Source organism: Crocodylus porosus, unplaced genomic scaffold (assembly GCF_001723895.1).
Source record: "Crocodylus porosus isolate Cpor-Errol unplaced genomic scaffold, CroPor_comp1, whole genome shotgun sequence".
NCBI classification, from domain to species: domain Eukaryota; kingdom Metazoa; phylum Chordata; order Crocodylia; family Crocodylidae; genus Crocodylus; species Crocodylus porosus.
The window spans coordinates 77,686,223-77,712,255 of record NW_017728947.1 but is presented as its reverse complement, the minus strand read 5'-3'; the positions used below and the strand labels follow the sequence as shown (position 1 = coordinate 77,712,255).

The window sequence follows — 26,033 nt, the reverse complement described above, 5'->3', positions numbered from 1 at the left end:
TTTGTGCCCAAGCCCCGCTGCACATGCCCTGCAGGCCTCTGCCCCTTCCCTCCCCTACTGACTGACCTGCTGGGCTGGGGGAGGCGTGCACACGCATGCTCAGACCCCCAGCCCAGGATCAACCTCAAGAGGCTCTGGAATGGTGACCACTGGTCTAGTGCCTGGCTGAACAGCAACATACAGGCCTTACAGGATGGGTGTTAATTGGCAAGCTGGCACTCAAAAAAGGAGCTTTGGTTCAAGGAAGGACCTGCCCAGGCTTCTTCAGGATAGCCCTTGGTGGTGGTGACATATGTTTTGGCGTGATCCAAAGTGAGTTTTGGCCTGTAATCCCATCCTAAAAACAGCTTCTTATTCCTAGCACTGTAGCACACAGGTCTGGGGGCTGGCAGTTGGCAGGCTGGCACATAAAAAACAAGCTTTGGGGCAGGAAATGCTGTGCCCAGGCTTTTCCACAACAGTCTCCTGATGGCAGAGACGTGGTCTGGGGTGACCCGAAGAGGATTTTCACTCATAATCCCAGCCCAAAACTAGCTGCTTATTTGGAGCTATGTAAAGAGTACACAGGCCTGGGGCCTGACACACAAAAGCCGAGCTTTGGGCTGGGCAGAAGTCTGCCCATGCTTCTTTGGGAATGTTCCCTGATGGCAGAAACATATCACCTGGCATGACTGGAAAAGTATTTCCACTAGTACTCCCAACCCAAACCAAGCTCTTACTTCAGGCCTGAGAGGCCGTGAGAAGCTTGAGAAGGCTCCAGAGGAGAGCCACACACATGGTTAGAGGACAAAAGAGCAGGCTTTATGAGGACAGGCTGAGGGACATAGGACTCTTCTGCCTGAAGAAGTGGAGGCTCAGGGGTGACTTGGTGACAGCCTGTAAGTATATAAGGGGTGTGCATCAGCAACTGGGAGAACATCTGTTCATCAGGGCACCTCACAGGAAGACAAGGTCTAATGGTCACAAACTGCTGGAAGACTGTTTCAGACTGGACATAAGGAAAAACTTGTTTACTGTCTGAGCCCCCTGGGCCTGGAACAGACTCCCCTCAGAGGTGGTGCAAGCACTTAGACATCCAAGTGCTTCTTGAAAGTGTCTGGAGTATCTTGCTGGGATCCTTTGATCCCAGCTGGCTTTCTGGCCCTTGGGCAGGTGGCTGGACCTGATGATCTTGTGAGGTCCCTTCCATCCCTAATGTCTACGAATCTATGTGAGTTGCCAGCCTGCCATGCAGAAACCAAGCTTTGGGTAGGGCATGACTGGCCCAGGCTCCTTCAGAAGAGTCCCCCAGTTGCAAAGATGTGTGCTTTGGGGTGAACTGAAGAGGATTTTGCCTCATAATCCGAGCCTAATCCCAGGTTTTTTCCCCAAGGTTATGAATTTGAAACATGATATTACTGTACAAAGTTATTAGTAAATACACATTTTGGATGAAATCCTAACTCTGTGGCAGATGCAATTCATTACTAACAACCTTTCATCGTGTAAGGATAACTGCAAAATGAACCAAAACCTGGAATAAGGAACCGGGAACAAGGAACCAACTTCAGCCTGGTGAGCCATGGAGAATCCACCTTGCCCCAGGCCGCGGAACGCCTCTTCGCCGCCACGGGGCCCCATGACTCATGAGGGTTTGCCAGGCCCCAGGAGCAGGCGGCGGCCGGGATAAGCCCGGTCCCACGCCCCCTTCCCCAGTCCAGCCCAGCCTCTCGGTGGGCCCGCCCGGCACGGGGCGCCACAAGCCCCGAGCAGCCCCGCACTCACAGCGGTGCAGAGCGCACCCGGCTCACGCCCAGCAGCCGAACCCGCCCACCGCTGCCTCTCGGCCTTGTTATTGGCTAGTCTTTTATTTTGGGCTCCGGCTCCTTCCTCGTCCTTTCTGTTGTCATTGGCCAAAGCGCCTTTCGCATCCCGCCCACCCCTGCGTCTTCGCCTTGCGATTGGGTAGATCATCTTCACCCAGTCGGTTCCCAACCAGATGATTGGGCCTCTCCCGCCGGCTTTCTGCCCCGGCATTGGGCGTGCCTCATCGATGACTCGTCCTCCCTCGGCCTGGGACACTGTAATCTCATTGGGCAGCGGGCCTAGGGCCTCGCCCCCTCGCTCTGGGCGCTGCCGCCACTTTCAGGGTTTCGGGGGCGGTGGCCACGGCGTAGGTGACGTCGCCGCTCGCGATTGGCGCCGCGCTCGGGTAGGGCTTCCGGTGCGGGGCGACCGGGCGGCAACGGCGGCGGCGGGAGGATGGAGCGGGCTGGTGGCGAGGCGCGTGCTAATGGCTGCAGCGTCGCGGCGCATGGGGCGCTGCGCAACGGCTACGTGCGCGGCCTGCCTGGCGCGGCCGGCACACAGGTGCGCGGGGCAGGGGTCCGCGCCGGGGCGGGGGCAGCTTGGCCTGAGCTGGCGCCACGAGGCCTCGCGTTCCCGGCCGGCCGGGAATGAGCCTCTTCCCCTTCACACCGACATGATGAGGCCGGGCCAGACTCTGGGGGCGTCGCTGGGGTAGGGCCAAGCCCTCGCCTGCTGGAGCCCTGCGGCCCGTTTCCTCCCGCCCCTCCGGGCAGCCGGGCCGGGCTGGGGCAGGCGCACGTGGGCGTTTGTTGCAGCTCCGGGTGTGGCCTCAGTGAACGGCACTGCTAGCTTCCTCCACCATTGGGTTGGCACCGGGGCTATGGAGGAGGAAAACGAGGAGTCCTTCTAGTGTAGCGTCTGTTTGCCTTGTTGCCCTGGTGTCGGTATCCTGGGCACTACTGGTCTGCTCGGGTATGTCAGGTCATCCCCCATCCTCCCTGCACTAGGCAGCACCACTGTCTTGTGAGGACTGTTAGCTGGCTGGAGCCAGTGGCCTGTCCAGGTGTCACTGGGACCTCATGGCTGTAACAGAGAGTCCTGTTGGCTGCTGGTGCGGTTCTCATGCTAAAGTTAAAGTACCAAGCATGGCAGTGAGTGGAGAGTTGGAGGGGTAAGACGAATGTGAGAAGAGCTCCTCTTTTCAGGGAGATTGAGCTTCTCACAGCCTTCTGCAGGAGGCAAGAGACATCAGCTGGCACATCTTGTGCCGTGGTTCTGATGTGTTCTGGTGACGTCCTCTCCAGCCCCAGCATATCTGTCTTGCAGGAGGGAATCTGGGATTACCATGCTGACCAGCATCAACCGGAAAGAGGGACTGTCATTATCTTAGTGTAGGAATATGTGGAATGTCTTTTCCTGTTGAGGGATGAGATTCAGTTATGTACCTGGCAACTGTCATCTTTCCTCTGAATGCAGCTGTAGCTGGGGAGGAATGTAGCAATTGTGTAACAGTGATCAGCAGTCATGTAGTGATTTTGAAACAGAAAGCAAAGGATTTCTCAGCATCAGCTAAGTGAAGTTGCTGATTTAAAGTATGAATTAGTGAAATGGACTGAGAAATGAAACTGGAACTTCTGGGCTTTTTGCTTTCAGTAGAAAGGAAAAGTGAGGGAAGCTAGAGAAAACCATAGCTAAAAATAGTTCCGTTTCTGCTTTATGATGGCTTAGCACAGCGGTTCTCAGCCTTATTGGATTCGAGGTACCCCTCCAGAACTCTTGTGAATTGAACGGCATCCAACTTCAAAAACTAATTATTCATATTTCAGTTCTTGCCTCCTTATATAGGGCCTGGACAATAAGTGTGGGGCATCATCCAGGCAGGGGCAAGCCTGAGCTTGGCTTATCTGCTTAGCTTACCTGCATATCTCCCCATACCTCATGGTACCATTCAAAGGACCTAGTGGGACCTTGCAGTGCCCTGGCATCCTTTGCTTTAGCACCATGACTTGTGGGACTGCATCTCTACATTCAAGGTTAAAGCATGACCAACACTTTGCTAGTGTGTCTACAAAAATAAGTTTATATAAGACTTAATTAAATGGGGAAGTTTTGGGGAAAGGTGTTACGGTGATATGAGAAATGATCATGGTGACAGCAGGCACTTTGCCCATCTAGAGTTGCCAGCCTGGCAACTCACACCCCCTCAGGCCTGAATTAGGAGCGGGGTGTCCCTTTCTTCCCCAGCTTCCCTTCTGTGCTTTCCTTATGGGTTTTGTTTGTTTTAGTTTATAAAGTTTTGATTTGACGTGTGTGGTACATCAAGAGGCCTCACTGTGCTGCAGCAGTATAAAGAATGCTGTATGACTTAAAAATTGTGTGCATGCTTATCCTATTCAGTAGTTCACTTTTGAGGGTGTTTTAAAGGGGATGGCATAGTCTGTATTTTGGGGAACTTTTGGCTAATGCTTTTGGGAAGGATTTTTGTGGCCTGAAGTTAATGAGGTAGGGTTGAGAGAAATGTATCTCTTTAATTTAGGCAACTGTTGTTCAGAACTGCTGTTCAGGGTATTCCTGGCAGTTAACAGTGCCAGGGGAAGTAAAATGTACTGGATACACTTTTCCAAACTGTTTTAATCCAGAAGGAATCTTTATTTTACAGTATCAAAATTACATTGGCTTGATTATGTAAGGGTGACTCCAGACTTCTGTTGCTATCAAGACATGCAGGAAGAATCATACGAGGCTAAACAATACAGCCTTGTATTCCCTTCTCTGGTTTGCTTGTGAAAGGCATGAACTTCCCTTTACTTGATTTTCTTTAGGTGGATATTATGCTGAAGGAGGGGAAAATGTTAAGTTTCTTGGTATATATAATCAGTAAAAGAAGTCTTAGTATGCCACTTTTCTAAAGGCACAGTTTGGAATGAAATAATTAAGCTGAAGTGTTCTAACTGGAATACGTGTTATTCAGTGGTGCTTTGTACTAAAAACAGAACAAAATCCCACTAGTTATTTCAGCTTTGCAAAATTGTCATTAAAACTTGCTGACTCGCGCACAGTCTTTCTGCCCATGTTTTACTGCAATGGGAAGAAAAATCTCTGCTGTTTTACCTGTTAGAAGTGGGTGGGTGTACTTGATAGCATTTTGCAAAGCTGAGACCTGTTTGAAATAATGGTTCAGGTTCAGCTGCAACCCAACAATTTTTTTCCCTTATAATTTTTAGCTTAAAGAATGAAGCTTTGCATTTAAAGATGCTAGGCATAGGTCAGGAGTACCAAATGCTCTCAGAGCTCTGCAATGGATCTGGATTGTAAGGCCATGTCTTCCTGATAGGGGGTCTGTAGCCAGGAATTCAGCAGTGGGCCCTGTGCCTGCTTGCCCCAGCCTCTCCAAAAGCCCCGGAAGCAGGGTGAAATGGCTCTGCAGGACATATATGGCCCTTGGTCATATCTCTGATACCCCTGGTATAGATGAAGATTTTTTTTGATATAGAGGTAAAGAAGTTGCACAAAATGCTATCATGATTTAACCTTCAGGTTAATCTGTTTGCTCTACTTGGCCACAACTTTATGGAAAAGGCTGAGTTGAATACAGTCCTTGGTATCCTGCTTCACTAACAACTGATGATGCAAAAATATATATGTGCTTTGAGATTCCTCTTGATTTTGGAGCAGAATTCTGATCTTACTCGGAAAATCAGGGTGCTTGATAGACTGGGATCAGCTTACTGTTGATCTTGTACTATTACTATATTTCACAAGAATGATGCAGTTCAGTCATAATCTAGGTCTGCCATCAAAAACTACAGATAATGGGGCATGTGGCCAAGAGGTCTCATAAAATCCTTGCCAAAGGGTCACATTGAGTCTAGGTGTGAGGGTGCTGACATGATCAAAGTATGCCCTTTAATCTTTCTGAGACAGCTTCACAGGCAATGAATGTGTCCATATTTTTAAATAAAGTCTTAAAACCAATCCATCTCCTCTGCCATGAAAGAACAGAAAAGGGGCGCACCTTTTTGTTCCACTACTGCATGCCTCTCAGTGCAATGATATTTTTGGCATAGATTTAGCCAGCGATAAATGTGCTGTACAGAGAAATATCCCGTATTAAGCTGTTATTAGTTTAAAAACGCCTTCTGACTTACCAAGAAACTGTTTCTACATTAGCCACAATGTGGGGTGTAACTTCTGAATTTGAGTTGCAATGCTGTTTGACTGGTGTTTGTTACCACTGCTTATATAAGTGGAGTGAAAGATGAAGGTTCTTGGCCAAAAGTGCAAGTATGACAGTGTTGATAGAGAAAGAAGGGACACCAAAAAGTTTTAGTTTTATGGTGTGGTTATCTTTTCACACACATTTGGAGGTGGAGGTCTTGCGTTCTGTTCCCATCTTTTTCTTACTAACTTTGTTGGTCAAGTGTCTAATATTCAAACTGAAATATTTGAAGTTAAGCACTAAAGATGTCAAATGGTATGCAGAGGCAGAATGGTTAAGGTCATGATTCTCAACCAGGGTGCCATTGGATCCTTTTAAAGATACCATGCAACACTTGCAGCATTAAGTGTGCAAATACCTATGTATGATTCACAAGATAAACCCAGAGATTTCAAATAGGAATCCAGGGTGTCACAAACATTTGGACCTGCTGTTGTCTTTCTGACTTGTTTTACAACAGAAGAATAGCTCTACTATTTTTCTGTATTCAAAAACTGAATGAAGGCTAAGAGATGGCATTTTCTGAGGGGGGCCTTGCGTCTTAAAAGGTTGAGAACTACTGGACTAAGGTTTCTTGAGGTGAACTTAGCTCTGAAGGCATGAGTTCAAGGCCTGTTTTGGGTTTATGCCTAAAACTGCCCCCAGCTGATGCATCTCTCTCTCTCTCTGTCTCCTGCCCCCACATTAGACTTGGAAGACCTTTGAGAATAAGGCTATGCGTATATCTCAAGGGATCTAAGTCTTCTGAGATGTAGAGCACTTAGAACTCTTTTGATTTCAGTGGCAGCTGTGGATGACAAAACACCCCTGAAAAATCACTTAAAGCATTGGTGTTAAACTTGCTTCAGGCCAGATCTGGATCAGTGGGGTTCCTCCTAGGCCAGCATTAAGTGCAGTGGGGCTGTATTTGGCAGTGATGTGTTCAGGGCCTCATTCATCAGGGTGCAGGGACCCAAATTCTGTTAGCAGGACATGCCTCCAACTTCTGGTAGCCTGCTAGACTACTGGTGTGTCACATGTTTGATGCCACTGGCTCAGTGTCTGAATACAGGTTAAGGTGTTTGACTTTGGACCCCTGTACTTGGAAATATTGGTTTTTGCATCTTGATCATATTTTTAAATAGGGCCAGGGGAAAGCAAGAAGTAGGAAAGCACGTAGTTGAGAGACTTAAAAAAAAGCTGAGCATATTCATTGGTGGTCTCTGCAGAGTCTAATAGAGGCAAGGCTCTAATTGCTCTTCCTTCCCTGCACAGTGTTATAGTATAGACAAGCCAATCCCTGTAATTTGGAAGGTAAATAAGTGTGTGGTGGGGAGAATTGGGTAATAAAATTAGTAAGTGAAACTGGTAGGTTTATTAGTGTGCAGACTGGTCTCCAAGTTCAGTGAGAGGTGGTCCCTGCACAGATGAGCTCAGACTGCCCTTCCAGTTTTCTTCAGTGGAAACTTTGCTCTGTAAAGGAGTGCAATGTGGACTCTGCTGTTGTTCTTACTGCCATAAGACCTGAAGGTGAGGAAGGGAGAGGGAAGTATTAATCTTTAAATTAGCTGCGAGGGGGGGGGGAGACTTTCTCCCTGCCTGTTCTCTTTTCTGGCAGCAGTGAATGCCAGTGCTGCTTACTGAAGTTGTGACCTCCTCTCACTGCCCTGAGCCCAAGTAGAGGCTTTGGCAGATGCTAGGAAAGTAATAACATGAAACTAAGGTCTTGGGAGATGGAAAAGCCTTTCCAGTCTTGTCTGGCATTTCATCTAGACAGCTTCTCTTCTGCTTCCTGCCAAATCCTGTATTTGCATTTCTGTGCGACCATGACAATAGTAAATCTCCTAGATCCTAACTCTGTGTTTGTGGTTAACTCGCTAGAGAAATGTGTTTCTCTTAAAATCAGTTAAATGATGGGTATTGCAGTAGGGATCAATTGTAGTATTATGAAAGGTGGAAGAAAAATGAATGGCATGATCCCTGCCCCCCCCCCCAAACTGCATTACAGTTATGGGAGAATGGATGCAGATAGAGGGTTTGATTCTCTTCATGCTCCTTGTAGGTTAGTGCTATAGTTAACTATTTCAATATAGTGCCGGAGTGTAGTGGAGAAGTTAAGAACCTGACTTTCCCCCAGGAATTCAGCATGAAGTAATTTGATGAACACAAGAGGAAATGATCACAGCCAAGGGAAATGAGGAAAGGCTGTATGAAATACAGGTGAGAGGTTATCTTCAGAAGCTATGTATGTGGCTGCTGTTGGTTCTTGCTGCAGGCCTGCCTGGTATAAGAGCATGGGTTAGTATTAGATTGTTAAAAGTGGGTGGAGTAGGAAGGTAGTTTTGGCATAAAGAATTGAGACAGACATTCTCAGGCCTGCAGTATGCATAGGAAATTGTTTTTCTGTTTGCAAAATTTTCTAAACTGGCGCGCACTTTTTTTTTTCCCATGCAGCTTAATTGCTGCTGCACTTGTTTCTCTAAATCAGGGCTGGGCAATTATTTCAAGCGAAGGCTGCTTACTGAGTTTTTTGGCAAGCTGTTGAGGGCTGCATGACAGCCAGCCAGGGGCAGATAAATATTAATTTTCTAAATTTTTTAGGGGCCCTGCAACCCAGATAGAATAGCTTGGCAGGCCACATGTGGTCCATAGGCTGCATTTTGCCTACCCCGGTCTAAACAGTAAAAGAAAAAGCTGTTGCTAGTGTGGCGATACATTAAAAAGTTATCCTGCTATTGATTTAAAATGGGTAGGTGATAACAATACATTGTAATAGTTCAAGATGTGTTTACAAGCTTCCATGGAACTCAATAGTGTCTCTACTGAAGAGATTATTCTTGTGAACCAGAAGTGTTTAGTAAAACTGGAAAAGCTGCAAGAGCTTTTCCACTTAGAATGGTGGTCCTTGTTGGGTTCTTAGCAATATGTATAAGGCTGATCTTGTAAGTTTTAAGCAAAATTGGATTCGGTTAGAGCAGATTTGAAACCTAGGTACTATAGGAAGTGGTTTTATTTATTTATTTATTTATTTATTTTAAGGATTTGTTAGTTGCTGCTTCTGGTCTTAAGTGCCAAGCAGAGTTATAGAAAAAGGATGAAGTATAAAAGAGGTTTAAATCACTGAAATATTTTCAGTCACTCACTATAAGCTTTTCCCAGAAAATTCAAATTAAGGAAATGGTTGACTTGGGATAGGAAAATATCATTGTAAGGTAAATAACTGTTAAACATTTTCCAGTGATGAGGGAGTGCTGTGTTTGTCTAAATCCAAGGCCACTTTGAATTTAAGGTGACTCTATCCCCAATAATTAGACTGTATACATGGGAAATCATAGCAATTAACCTTCCAATAATTATATTATATACATGAAAAATTATCTTAAATTTGTTACCCCCGCTGCTGTGGCAGGGAAAGCAGGGAATGAAGGGCCAGACCCCCACCCCTTGCTCCCTCCCTGCTGTCTGCTATTACATGCCTCCCCGCTTGTGATTATCTGTAGTCCTCTCCCTCCCATTCCCCTTTTGCTGCTGTTCGCTTCGCCAGGGAAGTCAGCAGCAACAGGAGCTGTGGTTAGACTCCAGGCCAATCTGGCCAGGGTGAAGTGGCAGCAGCTCCTGGCTGGGTTGAGTCCAGGCTAGAGGGACCAAAGCTGGAGCAGAAGGGGAGGGGCCCGCTTGGTGGGGAACAGGGATGTAAATACTAACTTAAAAACTATCCATTTAACCTGTTGTGATTACAACATTTAAACAATTACTTGGTATGGCAACTCCCAGCCTGGCCCATCTGGTGCTGCTCTGGCTCTGCCTGCAGGGCTCCCCTTCCCAGTGTGGGGCACTGGGGCTCTTCCAGTCTCCTCAGATGTGCCCCTGGGGAGCCACTGAGTCTCTGCCACATCTTGCAACAAGCCAGGTTGGTGGGCAGGCCCTCTCTGGGCCCAGGTGTAGGTGGGTGGGACACTGTGGGATTGAGCCTTAGACCTTGGGGAGCCTCTCTATGCCCCTTTACCTATACCCTGTCCCTGCCAACCCATGCAGCTGCTGATCTGGCTGGGGACACATGAAGGCAGGGGTGACAGCTGCAGCAGTAGAAGGCACAGAGCATCCCAGTAGATCATAGAAGTAGGGTCAGAAGGGACCTTGTAGATCTTCAAGTCCGACCCCCTGCCTGGGCAGGAGGAAAAACTGGGCTCAAATGATCCCAGCTAGGTAGGCATCAAGCCTCCTTTTAAAGACCGCCAGGGTAGGAGCCAGCACCACTTCCCTTGAAAGTTGGTTCCAGATGCCAGTAGGAACTGGGGGCAGGGGAGGCTAATACCTAATAGCTGGTCTCTGTGGATGCTGGCATAGCTCCTGTTAGCCATGGAAGTTCTTTTCTTATATCAAATTAACAGCAGCAGCCATTTGAACTGGATTTTTTGTTTGGGACAAGGGTGGAATGCAAGGGAGAGTAATTAAAAACAAATGATTTTAAATTTTTCCTAATCCACAGCTGTGTAAAGTAGGCTTTGAATACACAGTTGAGTTCTTCAAGTAACCATAGATTTAAAAAAAAAACAAACCCCCCCCCAACCCTGTTAGAATGAAAACTCATTATTTTTTTTTTTTTTTTAATTTGGAGAACTAAACCACAAAACTCTCATTTTATGTTGCATCTCATTGATTTCCTTTGGAGTTTGTCCGTGTAAAGACTTAAGTGTTTGGCCTTTAAAGGGCCTTCTCCACTTCAAACTTTTTGTATCATACAGTAAAGGACATGCTCATAATTCAGTGTTTTAAAGGGGTAGAGGGTACTGCTTACCACTCACAGGACTACAGCAGCGGTTTCAATTTGTGTTGAACAGAAAAGGTTTTACTTTCAGCTTCAGTTTTTTCTAACAAGTGCAAAGAGAACGTTGTGAAGTCTCTTTGGAGCACATGGGCTTAATTGCAGCCCTTCATTTAATATAGCTGTAAGAAGCCATTAAGTTCCTTTATGGAACTGAGTATTTGAAACTGTTTCATTATCATCCAAAACAGAGACACATGACAAGGCTGAATCCCCTAGTTCACTGGGTTTCCTTGAAAGTTGTTATAACAACTACAGGGAATAGAGCATTGTTTGGAACCATATGTGCCTGTGTGCAGGAGAGGAGCAGGAATTAGGGTGCACCGAAATCAGCAGTTGGGAACATGGCCCAGACAGCATGCATAGGGAGTTTTGGCTTAAGTGGTGCACAGCCTTTTTACCCCTTGGGCTGGATGGACTGTGCTCAGTCCATCTGCAAGTCGGATAGCTGGAGGGCCCAATCCAGCACTCAGGGTAGTGGGGCAGAACCCCATCCAGCTGTGTGTGTGTGTGGGAGGGGGGTTGTGGAGTGGGAGTGTGGCCTGGCTCTGGTTTGGCTGGTGGGGGAAGGAAAAGGACATGGCTCAGTGCTAGATCTGGGTGCATGTGGGAGGGGGAAGGAGTGTGGCCTGCTGCCAATCAGGCTGAGTAGAGGAGGAAGAAGGGGGCATGGCCTGGCCTACATCCAGCTTATTGAGATTGAAGAATTTGACAGCAGAGGAGGGGTGGCAGTATTACTTGCCATTGCCTCCACACTGTCAAATTTCCTGACCTGTATCAAGCCCTGCAGGCCAGATATCATGGCTTTGTGGGCCAGAAGTTGAGCACCTGTGGCCTAGGTTCTGATTAGAGAGAGATTTAGAGCTTCCAAAGGACCCCCCCCGCTATTTGTTTCCCCCTTTGTTCAAAGTGTTCCTGTAAACTGGAATTCAGCAAGGGAATAACAGACTCCAGGGTCAGTTTCTTCTTATGCAAGCTGTCTAGATCTCCACAGCTGGTTAAATTTTCGCTCCAAATTGTTCAATAGTGTCTTTGTTTGGGTTAGTTGCCTCCAAATTGAGAAACTGCCTTGGAGAGTAGGCACGGGGGAAGGGAAAGCTTGATTTCCTCTTCCAATGTAGAAATAAAAGCCGAGTGGGAGGGAGTGGTGCCTGTGTATGCATGGAGCCTTGTGGCTCATCTGCCATGGCCCCTGCTGCTGTCCCCCTGCAGCTTAGAAGTTGAACAGACCTGATTTGAAGGATGAAGCAACCAGACTTTCATGGCTGTTTAGGCATCTATACAAGCATGCTCTCAGGTGCACGAGTAATCTCTAATGTAATTACCTGCAATTTTTAAGTGCTAAATACCATTGTAGCGGTCACTTAGAACGAGATTTTCAGAGACAGTTTATTCATTGCAAGTAGTGCATGCTGTGTTTAATCGGTTTTAAATGAAAAACTTTTAAATTCCTTTTTATGTATTTAGTGCACAGGCTAGGTATAATTAAGTCTTAAAATGCTGGATTTTGTGCACTTGAGTTGAAATTTCTTTGCATCTGGACAGAAAGAAATGTATCATTCATTATTTTCTAACATAATAGAAAGTTCTCTTAATCTGAGTAAGTATGTTAAGGTGGGTGGGTGTGTGAAAACAGAGTTCCCTTCTCCTAGGTAAAAGGGGGTACCAGAATTTAACACAAATGCTATATTTAGTTACAGATCAAAATGTTTGGTTTCTCAACCAATGAGTACAAACCGTTTAGTAGGAAAAATAACCTAAACTACAAATGCAAAGTAACATTAATGTCAGTTATTTAAAGCAATTTTTTTTGTTCCTGCTGATATAAATCATAATTATAATTTACTCTGGTTTTGTGGCAAATGGTATATTGACTTTGCCATGAAATACTTCTCCATTTTGAAGCCTTGGCACAGGGGTTAGGGCTAGAGATGATGGATGTAACAATGCAAAATACAGAAGTAGTTGCCTTTAGGGGTAAATTCATGAGAATTGCCACCAAATAAGGGGTTGGGGTGGAGGGTTGTAGCTTGCTTGACATTATTAACAAGTGCAGTTGCCTTGTAGAACCAATGTGCCCCCTCTCAGATTTGCTACCCTCATGTCTGCGTGCTAGGAAATCTGTCTAAGAAATGATTTGGAGTGTGAAAATGCTGCCTATCATGTAGCTAAAGAGAAAAGTGCAAGACTCCTAGCTAGGTCTCTGCAGTCTGTGTGGTATGTGGCAGCAAGATGCTAATCAATTTTAACATGAGTATAGATAGCAAAGGACTGTTCCAGCATAACTGATCCTGTGAGGGCATTTAAATAGAATCTGCCATTTTCCATTGATTCCCTTTCCTTTGAGCAAAAAGGAGTGCAACAATCTCTCTCGTGCTGAAAGCTGTGGTATCATTTGTATTGGGCAGTAGTATATGGTAATTATATGGTTTTTGGTTTTTTATCTACTATTGTCATTGTGGCAGAGGAACTGACCTTAAAGTAGGGAGGGTTAAGCCCAGAAGTGCTATAAAATGAGTACAAAGTTGAACAGTTTTCCTGGCTTGGTCATAAAACCCATGTATAACTCATTCGCCACCTCTGACTTCTATATAATGGCTTAGCTACAAATACCCCTGGCTACTGGCCTTCTTTGCCAATACCCTGTTGCTTGTTTCCTTCTGTTTGCAAATAAGACTGAATCAATAATCTACCCATTTCATATGGAACAAAACAGAACAACCCACTTGTTCAGCAACACAAGGCAATGGGAGTACATGGCTGGTGTTTTAACCACGCTGATTCTGGAAAAACCTCCATGTTGCACTTAGTTTAACATCTTGGTCTTGGCCTCCCAAGCCAATTCATCAGTCTAGGTCAAGGGTAGGCAACGTTTTTTGGTCGGAATGCTGAAAAACACCACAATGCCTGCCTCGGAAGGTGCCAGAGTTCCCGCGTGGCAGAAACACAAAATGAGGGCAAGGGGTACGTGGCAGGATGCCCTGCTTGTGCCCCTTGCCCCCTACCCAAAGCCCCTGCTCCCCAGCCTGAGCTCTGTGGCTGCCAGCAGTTACCTCAGCTCTGGGTAGCTGCTGGAGCCTGGACTGCTCCCAGCAGGGCTTGCAGTGTCCCAGCTGCCTGCTGGGAGCAGCCTGGGATCCCAGCTGGCAGCAGTTCCCCAGAGCTGGGAGGCTCCAAACAGCTGTGCTGGGTCTGGGCTCCAGCATCAGCTCTGCACCGGCAGGTGGTGGGAGAGGGGCCTGAGGCAGTGCAGCCCTGGTCTCTCCCTTGCTCCCGGCATGGAGGTGATAGCAGGGCTCCGGAGCAGCTGTTTGTAGCCAGCTCAGGCTCTGGGCAGCAAGCAGCGGGCAGGCTGCAGACAGCTGCACTGGGCTCCACAGCTCCGGCATCGGCTCTGTGCTGGTGGCAACTGCATGGGCACCTCGGGGCAGGCTGTGCTGCCCCGCTGTCTGTCCTGAGGTGCCCGTGTAGTCCACACCGGCATTGAGCTGATGCCGGAGCAGTGGAGCTCGGCGCAGCTGTTTGCAGCATGCCCTCTGCTTGCTGCAGCTGCCCAGAGCCTGGGCTGGCTACAAACAGCTGTGCCAGGCTCTGGAGCCCTGCCATCACCTCTGTGCTGGGAGAAGGGGAGAAACTAGAGCTGTGCTGCCTCAGGCCTCTCCCCCACTGCCTGCTCAGAGGCACGCCTGCATGTGCCCGTGTGGAGCTGATGCTGAAGCCTGGCACAGCTGTTTGGAGCCTCCTGGCTGCAGTCGGCCCCGGCTCTGGGGAGCTGCTGCCAGCTGGGATCCTGGGCTGTTCCCAGCAGGCAGCTGGGATGCTGCAAGGCCTGCTGGGAGCAGCCCAGGCTCTGTTGCTGGCAGCAGCTACCTAGAGCCCAGCCGTGGCGTGCCAAGCAAAATGGCCTCATGTACCATGCTCAGCATGCGTACCAGGGGTTACCAACTCCTAGTCTAGGTTAAAGCCTGATCCCTTACACCTAACTAGGCATTCGTGCTCTGCAAGGACAAGGATATACTTATTCTTGTGAAAAAAACCCTACAAGGGGCTCGGCTCAGCGCCCCATATTTCTTCCCACAAAACTAAAGGTGATTGCATTCAGCCAAGACCCCTCTTCTTTTCTGGGCTCTGGAAAAAGATTTGCTGCTTATGCAACTGGCTGAGTTGAAAATGTATCAGTTTTTACTGGAGGTTGATTGTGTAAATAGGCAAAGCATTCATAAGAAAAAACAGGCTCGTATTTAAACTGTCACAAACTTGCTTACAGGGCAGTTTTAGGTAACATTAATTTCCATGCTTTTATCACATGGTTAAATTGTTGTAGAAACTTTTTTTTATAGGACCCCTTTCTAATCTTATCAAATTTCTGTATCCCAGTGTTAAAAACAAAATAAGAGTTTTGTTTACCTTCTAAAATACCGTGCTTTTAGACATCATGTTAGAAACTTCCAAGTGGTAGCCTTGAATCAGCCCAATAGCCACAAAGCGGATGATAATCCACAGCATTCTTGAGTGATGCATCTGAGTTCTGGATGTCTGGCCAATGCTGTGTAACATCTCCAGGTCTTGTTTCTATTATAATGGTTGTCATACAAAATAGGCTTTTTTACAAAAGGCTACAGTAATAGTCAGAGAAGTAGGGCTAGAAGGGATGTCCAGAGGTCTAGTTCAACGTTTCTTAACCCATGGGTTGCGACCCAGAAGTGGATCACAAGAATATATGAAAGAGTTGTGAACAAATTTTTTAAATAATGGATCAACAAACTGTAAAAATCGATTCTTGTTTAAAGCAGAAAAATGTTGGAAGCTGTGACTTTTCCCTGGCAGAGTTCCAACCTGCAAGGGGCACTTGCAGGGGCCAGGGGGCTATTTTCTACTTTAACTATTTATTGGGTTGGTTCTGACCATCGATGTTTACAGATGGGTTCTGGTACAAAAAGGCTGAGAATCACTGATCTAATCCAACCCCTGACTGACAACACAAACCTAACACCCCAACCTGCCGCAAGTAAAGTAGGGGAGCCTGGGCAGCTGATGCCCTGCTTCTATAAAGTGTTCACAATATACTCTAAAGAGATCCTGGTAGAGGACCATGACCCCTGCTACAAAGGAAGGCAAAAGCTGGCACCATCTATACCAATCTGACCATGGGGTGAAATTTCTTCCTGACTAGGGATGCAAAATTGGTTAAACAATTAATCATTTTACCGGTAAGTGCAGTGATAACTGGTTAGCTTACTGGTTATTTTTTAGCTTGGGGTGAGCATTGTCTGGCAGGGAAGAGGGAAAGGGAAACCACATGGTGCCCCAGCAGGAATCAGAGGGCAGAGGGGCAGAGGGTAGGGGTGGAGGTGGGAAGGAGGGGAAGGGCAAGGGGGACTAACACCCTTAGCTTGAGGGAAAACTGTCAACAACCTAATGACTCATCAGTAGGAATTCTGGCTTTCTCTGATCAAAAAAAAAAAAATCCCCAATTTTTGCATATAAAAAAAAAAGTAAACCAAAACCCAGATTTTTCCATGATTAAAATGAAACACCACTGTATAAATAGATAAGGGTGTGCGCGCGTGCGTGTATTCTAATATAATAAAGGACTTAGTCCGCCTGTCTGTCTGTCCATAATGCTCTTACTGAAACAACCAATTAGAGTGCTCCAAGAGTGCTACCGACAGGAGGTAGCAGCGCGGCAGAGCATCACCATGATAGTGGGGATGGAGTGGATGGGCAAGGCCGCTGCTGCCCCCCCCCCCGGCCCTGGCCCTTGAAGCTGCTGCAGCACAGGGTGCAGACGGAGGTGGGCAATGGGGCATCCTCCCCCCCAGTTGCGTGTAGTGGGGAGGCAGGGTTAGGATTAGCAAATTTTCTCCAGCTCTGGTGGGTGGCAGGTCAAGTTCTAAGGTTAAAGGCTTATTTGTGATAATGCCTTGACAATAGTGTAAGTCAGGCACTTCAATAATAGCACCTATGAGTTTCATCAAATTGTTTGGAGTGTAGATATGAGCCATAATTCCTTTTTATCTGTTGTTTTTTCTTTTACCCAGAAGAGAAATCTGTTCTAGCTTAACTCGTCAGGGTAAGCTATGCTGGCAAGACAGATTACCTGGGAAGGTTGCTTTGGTGAGGCTCTCTATGTAGGTACAGGGTTCAGTTCACTGGTTATCAAGCTAACAGTTCCCTTTTTCTTGGCAGCAATTCTGTACAACTTCAGTTAGATTATATAATTATATATCTGTATACAATCAAACTTGTATAAAATGTCACACTGAGCTTCAGAAAACTTGGTGAGACTGATTCTTGGACAGGCTGACAAGATAAAGAGAAAGTGAAGCCATGGGTAGAAGTTTGGGTAAGCATTCCTAGTAGCTGGCAGTGGTGGTGTCAGGAATGTGTGAGGTGGAAATGGCTGATTCTTTCTGACTGAGTCAAATTTTGCCCCAATTATATGGGTGACCCATAACCCATCATGCTCTTAGTTGTACACACTGTCTGTTTCTGAATACATTCTTTCTGCTAAAAGGCCTCTTTTGACTTTCTGTCCTAGATTCATCATATTGCCCACAATGGAGGATTATATAAAAGACCATTTAATGAAGCTTTTGAGGAAACACCAATGCTGGTTGCTGTGCTGACCTATGTAGGCTATGGTGTTCTCACACTTTTTGGGTATCTACGGGACTTCCTGAGGCAGTGGAAAATTGAAAAGTGTCACCATGCAACAGAAAGAGAAGAACAGAAGGTAACTATTGGACATTGTCACAGCTGGGCTGACAGGACTGGGGCACAGCTGGTTTACAGTGGAATGTCATCAGCACGACTTCATGCCTGTGTGTAGGATCACAGCTTCAACTTGACTTTTTTGTTTTTACGCAAAATATTTTAGAAAGAGTGTGATCCAGTACAGAGTTGGTTGGTTGCATCTGAAGGCAGCTTAAAAAACTAGCACTGCAAATTCTGGATTAATTGCAATGAGATGTTAACTCTGCTCTCATCTGTACCTCTAAGAATAACATCTGGTACCAGAAACCACATCTCCATCCCTTTTTTAGCTTAGTAGTGGGTCATAGTTGTGCACTTCTTCCATATTCTCCTGGCCCTGTGACTTGTTTTTTAATCTCTTGAATGTGCAGTGGACCAACTTGAACAGGAGTGGTGGAACATGGTTCTCTTGATCCTGTACACCAATAGCCTGCTGGCGACTCACCCACTAATGCAGCCCAGTATGCCGTTAGCTTTCTTGGCAACAATGACATATTGTTGACTCGTGTCCAGCTTACTATCCACTGTAACTCCCAAGTCTGGGATGTCTGCTTGACCAGACAAATCCATTTCACTGCTAATGGAAAGTTGTTTTAAATCTTCTCCTTTCTGCAAGGAAACAGGCAATATTCATGTACCGGTGTCAAATGCTAAAGAGAGGAATCTTAAGCCACTGCATAGACTAAAGGAGCTTGCAGCTGTCTCCATCTTAACTGAAATAAGAGACATGGGGACTGGAAGTCCCTACACAGCATTCTTTATCAGAACAGCTTGGAATGAATATGGTTGGAAGGATGTGGGCCACACCTCTGCATTAAGGATTTAGAGCTGCCTTAATGCTACATTTGTACCTTTATTTTTGCCACTCTCTTCTAACCTTTGCTTGAAGTAAAAAACAAGATGCAAAAGAACAAGCCTAAACCCAATACAAGCTCTTTATTTAGAGCCTGTTTTTGGATGAAAATTTCCTTCAGTGGTTTGATGGCTGTGTCCACGCTTCCTTTATTTACCACTCAAAAACAGAGAGAAACCCACAGCTGACAGAAGATAGTGCAGATCTGCAAAACTATACAGCCTGAGGATCTAGCTCAGGCTGTATTTGAGCAGTGTAGGCATTCAGCAGGATTCTAATGTTTATTCAGGAGGTCAGGCCTGGGGATGAACAGAGGGAGTAAGTTTGCTTGAAAAGCAGAGTAAATTTAAAGCAGAACGCTATCTTGATTAACTCCCTGCGTGAGCACTTCTTAATTGGCTTAATCAACTTCAGCAACTCTACACGGGAAAGCTACTGAGAAATTTTAGAGAAACCTTGACAAACTGGAGGACTAGGCCAAAAGAAACCTCATGAGTTTCAACAAGGAGAAGTTCAAAGTCCTGCACTTAGGATAGAACAATTCCACATACTGCTCACAGGCTGAGGACCAACTGGCTAGGCAGCAACTCTACAGAAAGGGACCTGGGGGTTCCAGTGGACAGTAAGCTAAATATTAGCCAACAGTGTGCCCTTGTTGCAAAGAAGGCTAAAAGCATACTGGGTTGCATTGATAAGACAACTGCCAGCAGATCAAGGAAAGCTATTTTTCCCCTGCATTTGGCACTGGTGAGGCCACATCTGGAGTCCTGTGTTCAGTTTTGCACCCTCCACTACAAAATGGATGTAGACAAGTTGGAAAGAATCCAGTGAAGGACAATGAAAATGGTTAAGGGGCTGGGGCACATATTTATGAAGAGAGGCTGAGAGAACAGGGCTTATTTAGTCTGGAGAAGAGAAGACTTGGGGCAGGGAGATTTAATAGCAGCCTTTAGCCTCCCAAAGGAGTATGGAGTATGAAAGGGAATGGAACTAGGATTGGTTCCCAGTGGTGGCAGATGACAGAACAAGGAGTAATGGTCTCGAGTTGCAGCAAGGGAAGTTTAGGTTAGATATTAGGAAAAACTTACGAAGAGGGTATTAAAGCACTAGAATATGTTATCCAGAGAGGTTGTGGAATCTCCACCCTTAGAGGTTTTTAAGATTCAGCTAGACAAAGCCTTGGCTGGGATGATTCAGTTGAGGCTGGTCATGTTTTGAGCAGGGGGTTGGACTAGCTGTCCTCCTGAGGTCCCTTCCAACCCTCATTTTCTATGATTATAAAATGTCTGAAACACTGCCCTTCAGGACTATGTGGAAAGGTGGGGGCACTGCTCCTCATGGGCCTTGGGTAGAGTCATAGTTTGTAGATAATTGGTGCTCCCTTCTCCCCGCCTGTACAATAGATGTGACATCTTTACAGAGAAATTAGGGCTACTTTTTAAAGCAATCTGAGTTGGTCACAAGGGCAAGAACATGTGCTGTAAGAAATTAAACAGAAAACAATTTTTAAAAAATGGTGGTGGGGATGAAATCCAAGTCTCAAGCATGTAGTTTTAGTCACCTCTCTAACTCCTTGTATTGGAACATGGAGTCAGGTATCTGGAAAGTCAATTAACAGGGGTGCACCAATAAAGTTTTTTTGGGCCAGTACTGATGGCTGATTATTAGTGAGCCCTATTGGTCAATAGTGATCCGATTGCTAATATGCAGCTTGGAGAGCAACGTCTGGCATATCGAGGCCCCTGCTGTGAGGGAGAGAGTGGGGTAGGGTCTGGGGCAGGTACTGCCTAGCCATGGTGGGGCATGGGACGGAGCTCTGAGCAGCTTGTCTGGGGGGGTGGGGGTGGCTCCTGCCACTGCGTGCACCCTCAGGAAAGCCTTGGGGGACATGTGCTCCCTGATCTGTATGCAGAATGAGGGTGGGCTGCCACTATGGGCTGGGGGCAACTCTGGGCTCTTCCTGGTGGGGGGCTGGGCCAGGGCTGCTCTTGGGATGGGTTCCTGGTATTGGGAGGGGGGCTACAGGGTGGGTTATAGCTACCCCAAAATTCTCTGTACCCCCCCTCCCCCCAATCTCCTGCCCAATGCCACCACCAACCCTGAGCTCAGCCCCAGCTCAACCCCCCTGCTTCCTGCTTGCCAGGAAGAGCCTGGCACCACCTCTGGCCCCAGCCTACCCTCACCTCATGCACAAATCCTGGAGGCACGTGCTTCCCTTGCCTCCCCTGGGAATGCATGCGGCAGTGGGAGCTGCCCCCATCCCCTTCCTGCACTCCCCAGATGAGCTGGTAGGGGCCCTAGCCCTAGCCCCAGCCAGACTGCCACACACACACAGTGTCTGCTCTTAGACACAAGCCTCACACTAGGCACTGATAAAGATTTTCTTGGCTGATACAGATAGCCGATTATTAACCAGCTGTATTGACTGATACCGATTTACAGGAATGCATCTGGGCAGTGTGGAGAGCAGCTCCCTGTAAATAAGTTGGTGGAGGAGAAGGGGGTGGGCAGAGTGAGGCCTCCATGGTGAGGGATCGAGTGGCACTGAGGCTGGGGGCACTACCCAGCCAGGGCAGTGAATGGAACCTGGGGCAGGTATGGAGAGTGGGATGGAGCCTCAGGCTGCTCACCCAGGGGATCAGCATCCTGGTGCTTACAGATAGCGGTAGGAGCACTTGAACTAGAGGTCATCAAATGAGCTCTAGTTCAAGCACTGCCACCACCATTTTTAAGTGCTGGAATGCTTTTAACTGGAGTGGAGCTGAGCGGGGTGAGAGTGGATGCAGGCTGTAGGCTCGGGGCTCTGCACTCTGCTGCCTTTGCCCCAGGGGTCCTGCATTGCTGTGTGTACCCTGTCTACCTGGCAGTGGGAGCACAACTTGCCTCCCCCACCACTGCTGGGGGATCAGGGGACATGTAGGCAACGTGGAGCCCCCAAGGCAAAGTCAGCAGAGCGGAGAGCCCCGAGACCACAGCGGGCAGCCCACATTCACCCCATGCACAAATCTGGGAGGGGGACACGCGCCCCCATGCTTTCCTTGGGGCTGCGCACATAGTGGTGAGGAGCCAACCCCTCCTCACCACTGGACAAGCCTCCCGCAGTTCCATCTTGCTCCCTGCCCCGCTCCCTCCCTTGCCAGGGGGGCCTCAGTCTGCCGCTCCCCCACACTCCTGACCCTCCACAGGCTTACCTGCAGGGTGCTGCTCTCCACACCGCCTGACTGCATTCCTGGCCATGTGCATGTGTGCCACTGCATGCTTGCATGTGGTGTCTGGGGGCCTCAGCCAGAAGGTGTACTATCTTCATCAATGGCATGATTGGCTACACTGGCCAAAAAAACTAATAGCCGATAATGCTAATTTTCTGTTTGGTGCTGATCCAATATGGCACCGATACGTCGGTGCACCTCTGTGTCTTACAGTACCCTCCCTGGCAGCTCCAGGACTGTGGTGCACATTTCACCTGCTCCAGCCAGTCCAGAATTTGTGCTGTCTAGGGCTCCAACTCTGGCCGGCCTGGGATCTGCACTAACATGTCTGTAGAGTGGACTGCACCACACAGTACCCATTCCAGCTGCTCCAGGACCCGTGCTGCATGCAGCGTGGGTTCCAGCTTGGTTGGAGCAGGCGCCATATCCAGTATGCTGGAGGAAGGGAGAGGATGGGGTCTGTGAGCCTGATCTGGCCCCTGAACTGTCCCCATGCCACTCACCTAGCAAGTTGGGCCAGATGAGTTTTGATGCCCCTATTATGGAAGATTAAACATTGGTCTGCAGGGCAGTATTTGGTGGCAGAAGCCTTCTAAGAGTGTGAGAGCCTACTAGCAAAACTCAACATTTTAGTCTTGTCAGAACTTTTCTGGATTAAATCTTGTTCAGCTGTTTCTTTCATCACACCCAGTGTGCAGGGTAGGGTTTGGGTGCAAGGGAAGGAATTGGTGACACTCTAGACAAACCCAGTATTCACAGACCTGTATATGTGTGGTGTGGGCAGGGGGCTCATGAAAGGAGGAAGTGAGACAGATTGTGTTAGTTCTGATTTCCTGGAAGAAGTCTGTGATCTTTTTTGTTTCCTTCAAAATATAGCCAACTGATGTTTCCCGGATAAGTGTTCTCATGAAACACATCCTCTTAAGACAATTAACTTGTTCTAGGGCACTTAAGCTATGGGGAATTCTGAAGGAAGAGTGATCCTTTCTAATGTGGAGTAGTACTTAAGCAGCTGACCTTTTATGCCTGGAGCTAATCTTCCTAGTAACTGTGTAGCTGAATCTAGAAAATGTTGTTTACTGGTAGGGTTGAATATTGCTCTTCCGTGTTTGAATGTTTGACACATTCCTATTCTTGGTTCTGAAAGCTGGAGATACAGGCATTTTGGTTTGTTCTAGAGAGGAGCATTTCTTGGAGCTGTGTTCCCCTCCCGTTCTGGAAAGCTTTGGAAGTGTTCAAGTGGGCACTACCATTCCCACAGCATCGTCTATCTAGTGAAAGTATAGCAAGCCTGTGTCTTGCTTTGCCCTTGGTATTTGCCTCACCTTTCTTATGCTGTTTTGGGGCAGATTTTTTGTGTAAGTGGTATAGTTTACTTAAAAGCAAAGAGATGCCTGAGTACTGGTTTGGTCTAGATCTAAAAGATTCTTGGATTGCCTCTTACCCTCCCCTGGTGACTGTCCGGCACCAAATAAGCTCAGCATTGGTTGAAGCGTCTCTCATGAAGATGTGGCTATCTCATATACATTGTGTGACAGGGAGACTCTTCAGGCTGGTCAGTTTCAAGATTCTTGAATCTTTCTGGGCTTCATAAGAGATGTAGCTTCAGTGGCTCTGACAACTGGGTGTAGCTTCTGATGGGTCTGGATCCCCGAAGCATGGATCCAAATCTTAGATCCAGAACTTAAAAAATACAACTGCTGATTCCTGAAAGAAAGGGAGGAGGAGTTCCTCTTCACATAGATCTTTTAGCTTCTGAGGGGTATTGCGTTTATGCCATTATGGTAGTGCATGCCTTTATTTATATAGGATGTAGTTGTTGCATTATTTATCAGGATGGAACCCTTAGCAGTTTCTAGCTCAGTTCCTTTTCTACAGATGAAGGAACAAACTTCTTCATGAGGAATCACAGCAGCTGTTACGGATGTTCTGTCTGACCAGAACACATTTTACGTCTTAGCATGTTTCAGGACTTTGAGAGCCACCTTGTAGTCCAGGTCTCTTGAGGACACTTGGCGGTGACTTTTAAGAAAGATACCCTTGAATCAGTTAAGAATTTATGTAACAGATCCAGCACCTTGATCTCAGTGACCTCTAAGAGAACAAATCATACAAATCGGGTTTTTCCCAACGGAGTCTGAAAACTGACCCCATTCCTAGGGGGTTTTTTAGCTATTATACTTGCTCACACAATCCAAGTAATCTGGTATACTAGAATCCGTACCATGGGTAAAGAAATCCACAGAAATAGACCCTGTAGGAAAGGAGACACCATTCTTCTGATACAGATAAAAACTTATCAAGCTCTGGCCAACTGACTTCCCCTAGTGCATTCACCATGTAAGTGTGTGACTGACTGCTTTTGAGATCTAAAAGATCAGTGGGTTTTCAACCTTTTTTCATTTGAGGACCCTTAAAAAACATTTGAAATGGAGGTATGGACTCCTTTGGAAATTTGAAATGGAGGTGTGGACCCACTTGAATTTTAAGTGTGGGTATTCGCATGCTTTTTATTGATTTTTATAGTCATCTTCTGTGAACCCCTTGGACATAGTCTGCGGACCCCCACAGGTCCATGGATCACAGGTTGAAAACCACTGTTAAAGATTAACTGTGTCGAGCCTCAAAAAGCCAGTTAGCTGTCAAGACCTCATAGAAGGTGTTTTGTGCTTCTGAGGCTACAGCACTAAGCTTTCCCTGAACATCTTGATTGTAGATGGCAGGAACCTCAGAAAAGATGAGACTTGGTCCAGGTCTTGCCTTCTGATGGCAACAATATTTTTAATCCTCAGGAAGATATGAGGCACTTCAGGAAGCTTATGAGGGGAGAGATCAAGCACCACTCAGATCACCACACCTCTTATATCACATACACGAAGCGGAAGCAACTTAACCCTTATTTCTTTCTTCAGAATAGCAGTATCAGCAAAGAGAACACCAGTGCCGAAGAGGAGTACTTGTAGGTAAAGCAGGGATAATAATACACTCATTGTCAAGCCAGATTTCTTAAATTTTGCCTTAGGTAGAAGTCCATATACTAATGACTGAGGAGCCGTACAGGTACTTCTCTCTGCTTTTTTGTAGATGCATGGGCTGCTGTTACAGTTGGTTTAAGACCTAGATTAAAACACAAAGATTAAATATGATTTACAAATTAATTATAAAAGGTAAATACAATTGTAGCCAGTGTACCAACTTTTGTACTGTTCCTTCTCAGTCTGATACTTTGCAAGGATTCCTTTTGTTCGAGGTGCAAGTCTCATTTATTGATGTGATTCTTGGGTAATAGATTGTATTCTCACTTCTTCGTTATTCCTCAGAAGAGAGGCTGACGTCCCATATTACTCAAATGCTGCAACAAGTTTCAAATGTTACCCTTCTAACAATAATACCTTTTCTAGTTTTTATGAATTGGTTTGCAGTTCTTGCTGAACAGGATGCTTATTTCTGAGTGACGGTTCTGTCCACATCATATGCTGCTATTTGATTTCAACAGCGTTGAGTGTTTTCCAAACGCCCCTCGGAGGTAGCAGCAACTGTGTGATGAAGCTATAATTTTTACTCCAATCTCAGCCCTTGGTGGTCTACAGTTACTCTTTCCAGTGTGCTGCCTGGGATGTTCTCAGTATCAGTCTGCTGTTTGTCAGCTTGAGTTTCAAAGTCCAGCCTCACCTGTACCACTAGCTGATTGGTCCAAGATTGGACTCTGTATCACCCAGAACGCACCTTCTGTAGTAAAGATTTCACATGACGACTTCAAACTGCCACTCCTAGTCAAAGTCCTTGAAAGCCTATTGCAACTTGCTGAGTCAGTTTGCACTTCATTGTCACTATTTGCAACATTCATCTTAAATTGAACGAGTGGAGGTCCCTTCAGGGTGCTGACATTTCAGATATGTTGTGGAGTTTTGTTTCATCTTTCACTCAAGAGCTCTTGTAATAAAACACCCTTGTCTTGGTTATGTCACTTCACTTGGCAACATATGGCCCATGCAGCCACTGGCTTCAGCCTGTGGAGCCAAGGGTTTTTTGGTGGCATTCCAGCAGTAGAGGGGCTTCCCCTGTGCCTACACTAGGGCTGGATAGCAGGGAGCTGTGCCCATACCAGTCGTGTGTAGGTGCAGGGTATGGGACCTCGGAGGTACAGGAGGAGTGACAGCAGGAGAAAAGGCTGCAATGACAGCAGCTAGGTCAGAACAAGGTGTGTTGTTCTATTTAGCCTGAAGCCCTGAAAAGTTGCCAACTGCTGATTTTTTTGAGATGGTCTTCAGATTGATGATTTGTGCATCTCCACTTGAAATGCCAATGAGACCCCTCTTAAAAACATACATCTACGCTTAAACATTGCTGCTAATGCTCTGGTATTTCTGGGAGGCCATATAGAAGTGATATTTATATTTGCAG

The 26,033-nt window shown here is 46.7% G+C and overlaps 1 protein-coding gene across 2 annotated transcripts in view; it reads left to right on the top strand.

Annotated features, from left to right (window-relative positions):
• Positions 1-2,017: 2,017 nt before the first annotated feature.
• Positions 2,018-26,033, top strand: part of SPTLC2 (serine palmitoyltransferase long chain base subunit 2) — a 117,899-nt gene continuing 93,883 nt past the window's right edge. Inside the window, exons 1-2 of one of the 2 annotated variants that reach the window (XM_019552201.1) lie at positions 2,018-2,191; positions 17,353-17,547. In XM_019552201.1, coding sequence (XP_019407746.1) covers positions 2,033-2,191; positions 17,353-17,547 — 354 coding nt within the window. In that variant the 5' untranslated portion in view covers positions 2,018-2,032. Of the gene's footprint in view, positions 2,192-2,216; positions 2,350-17,352; positions 17,548-26,033 lie in introns of those variants that run through there. The other variant, XM_019552200.1, reaches the window with a different exon arrangement.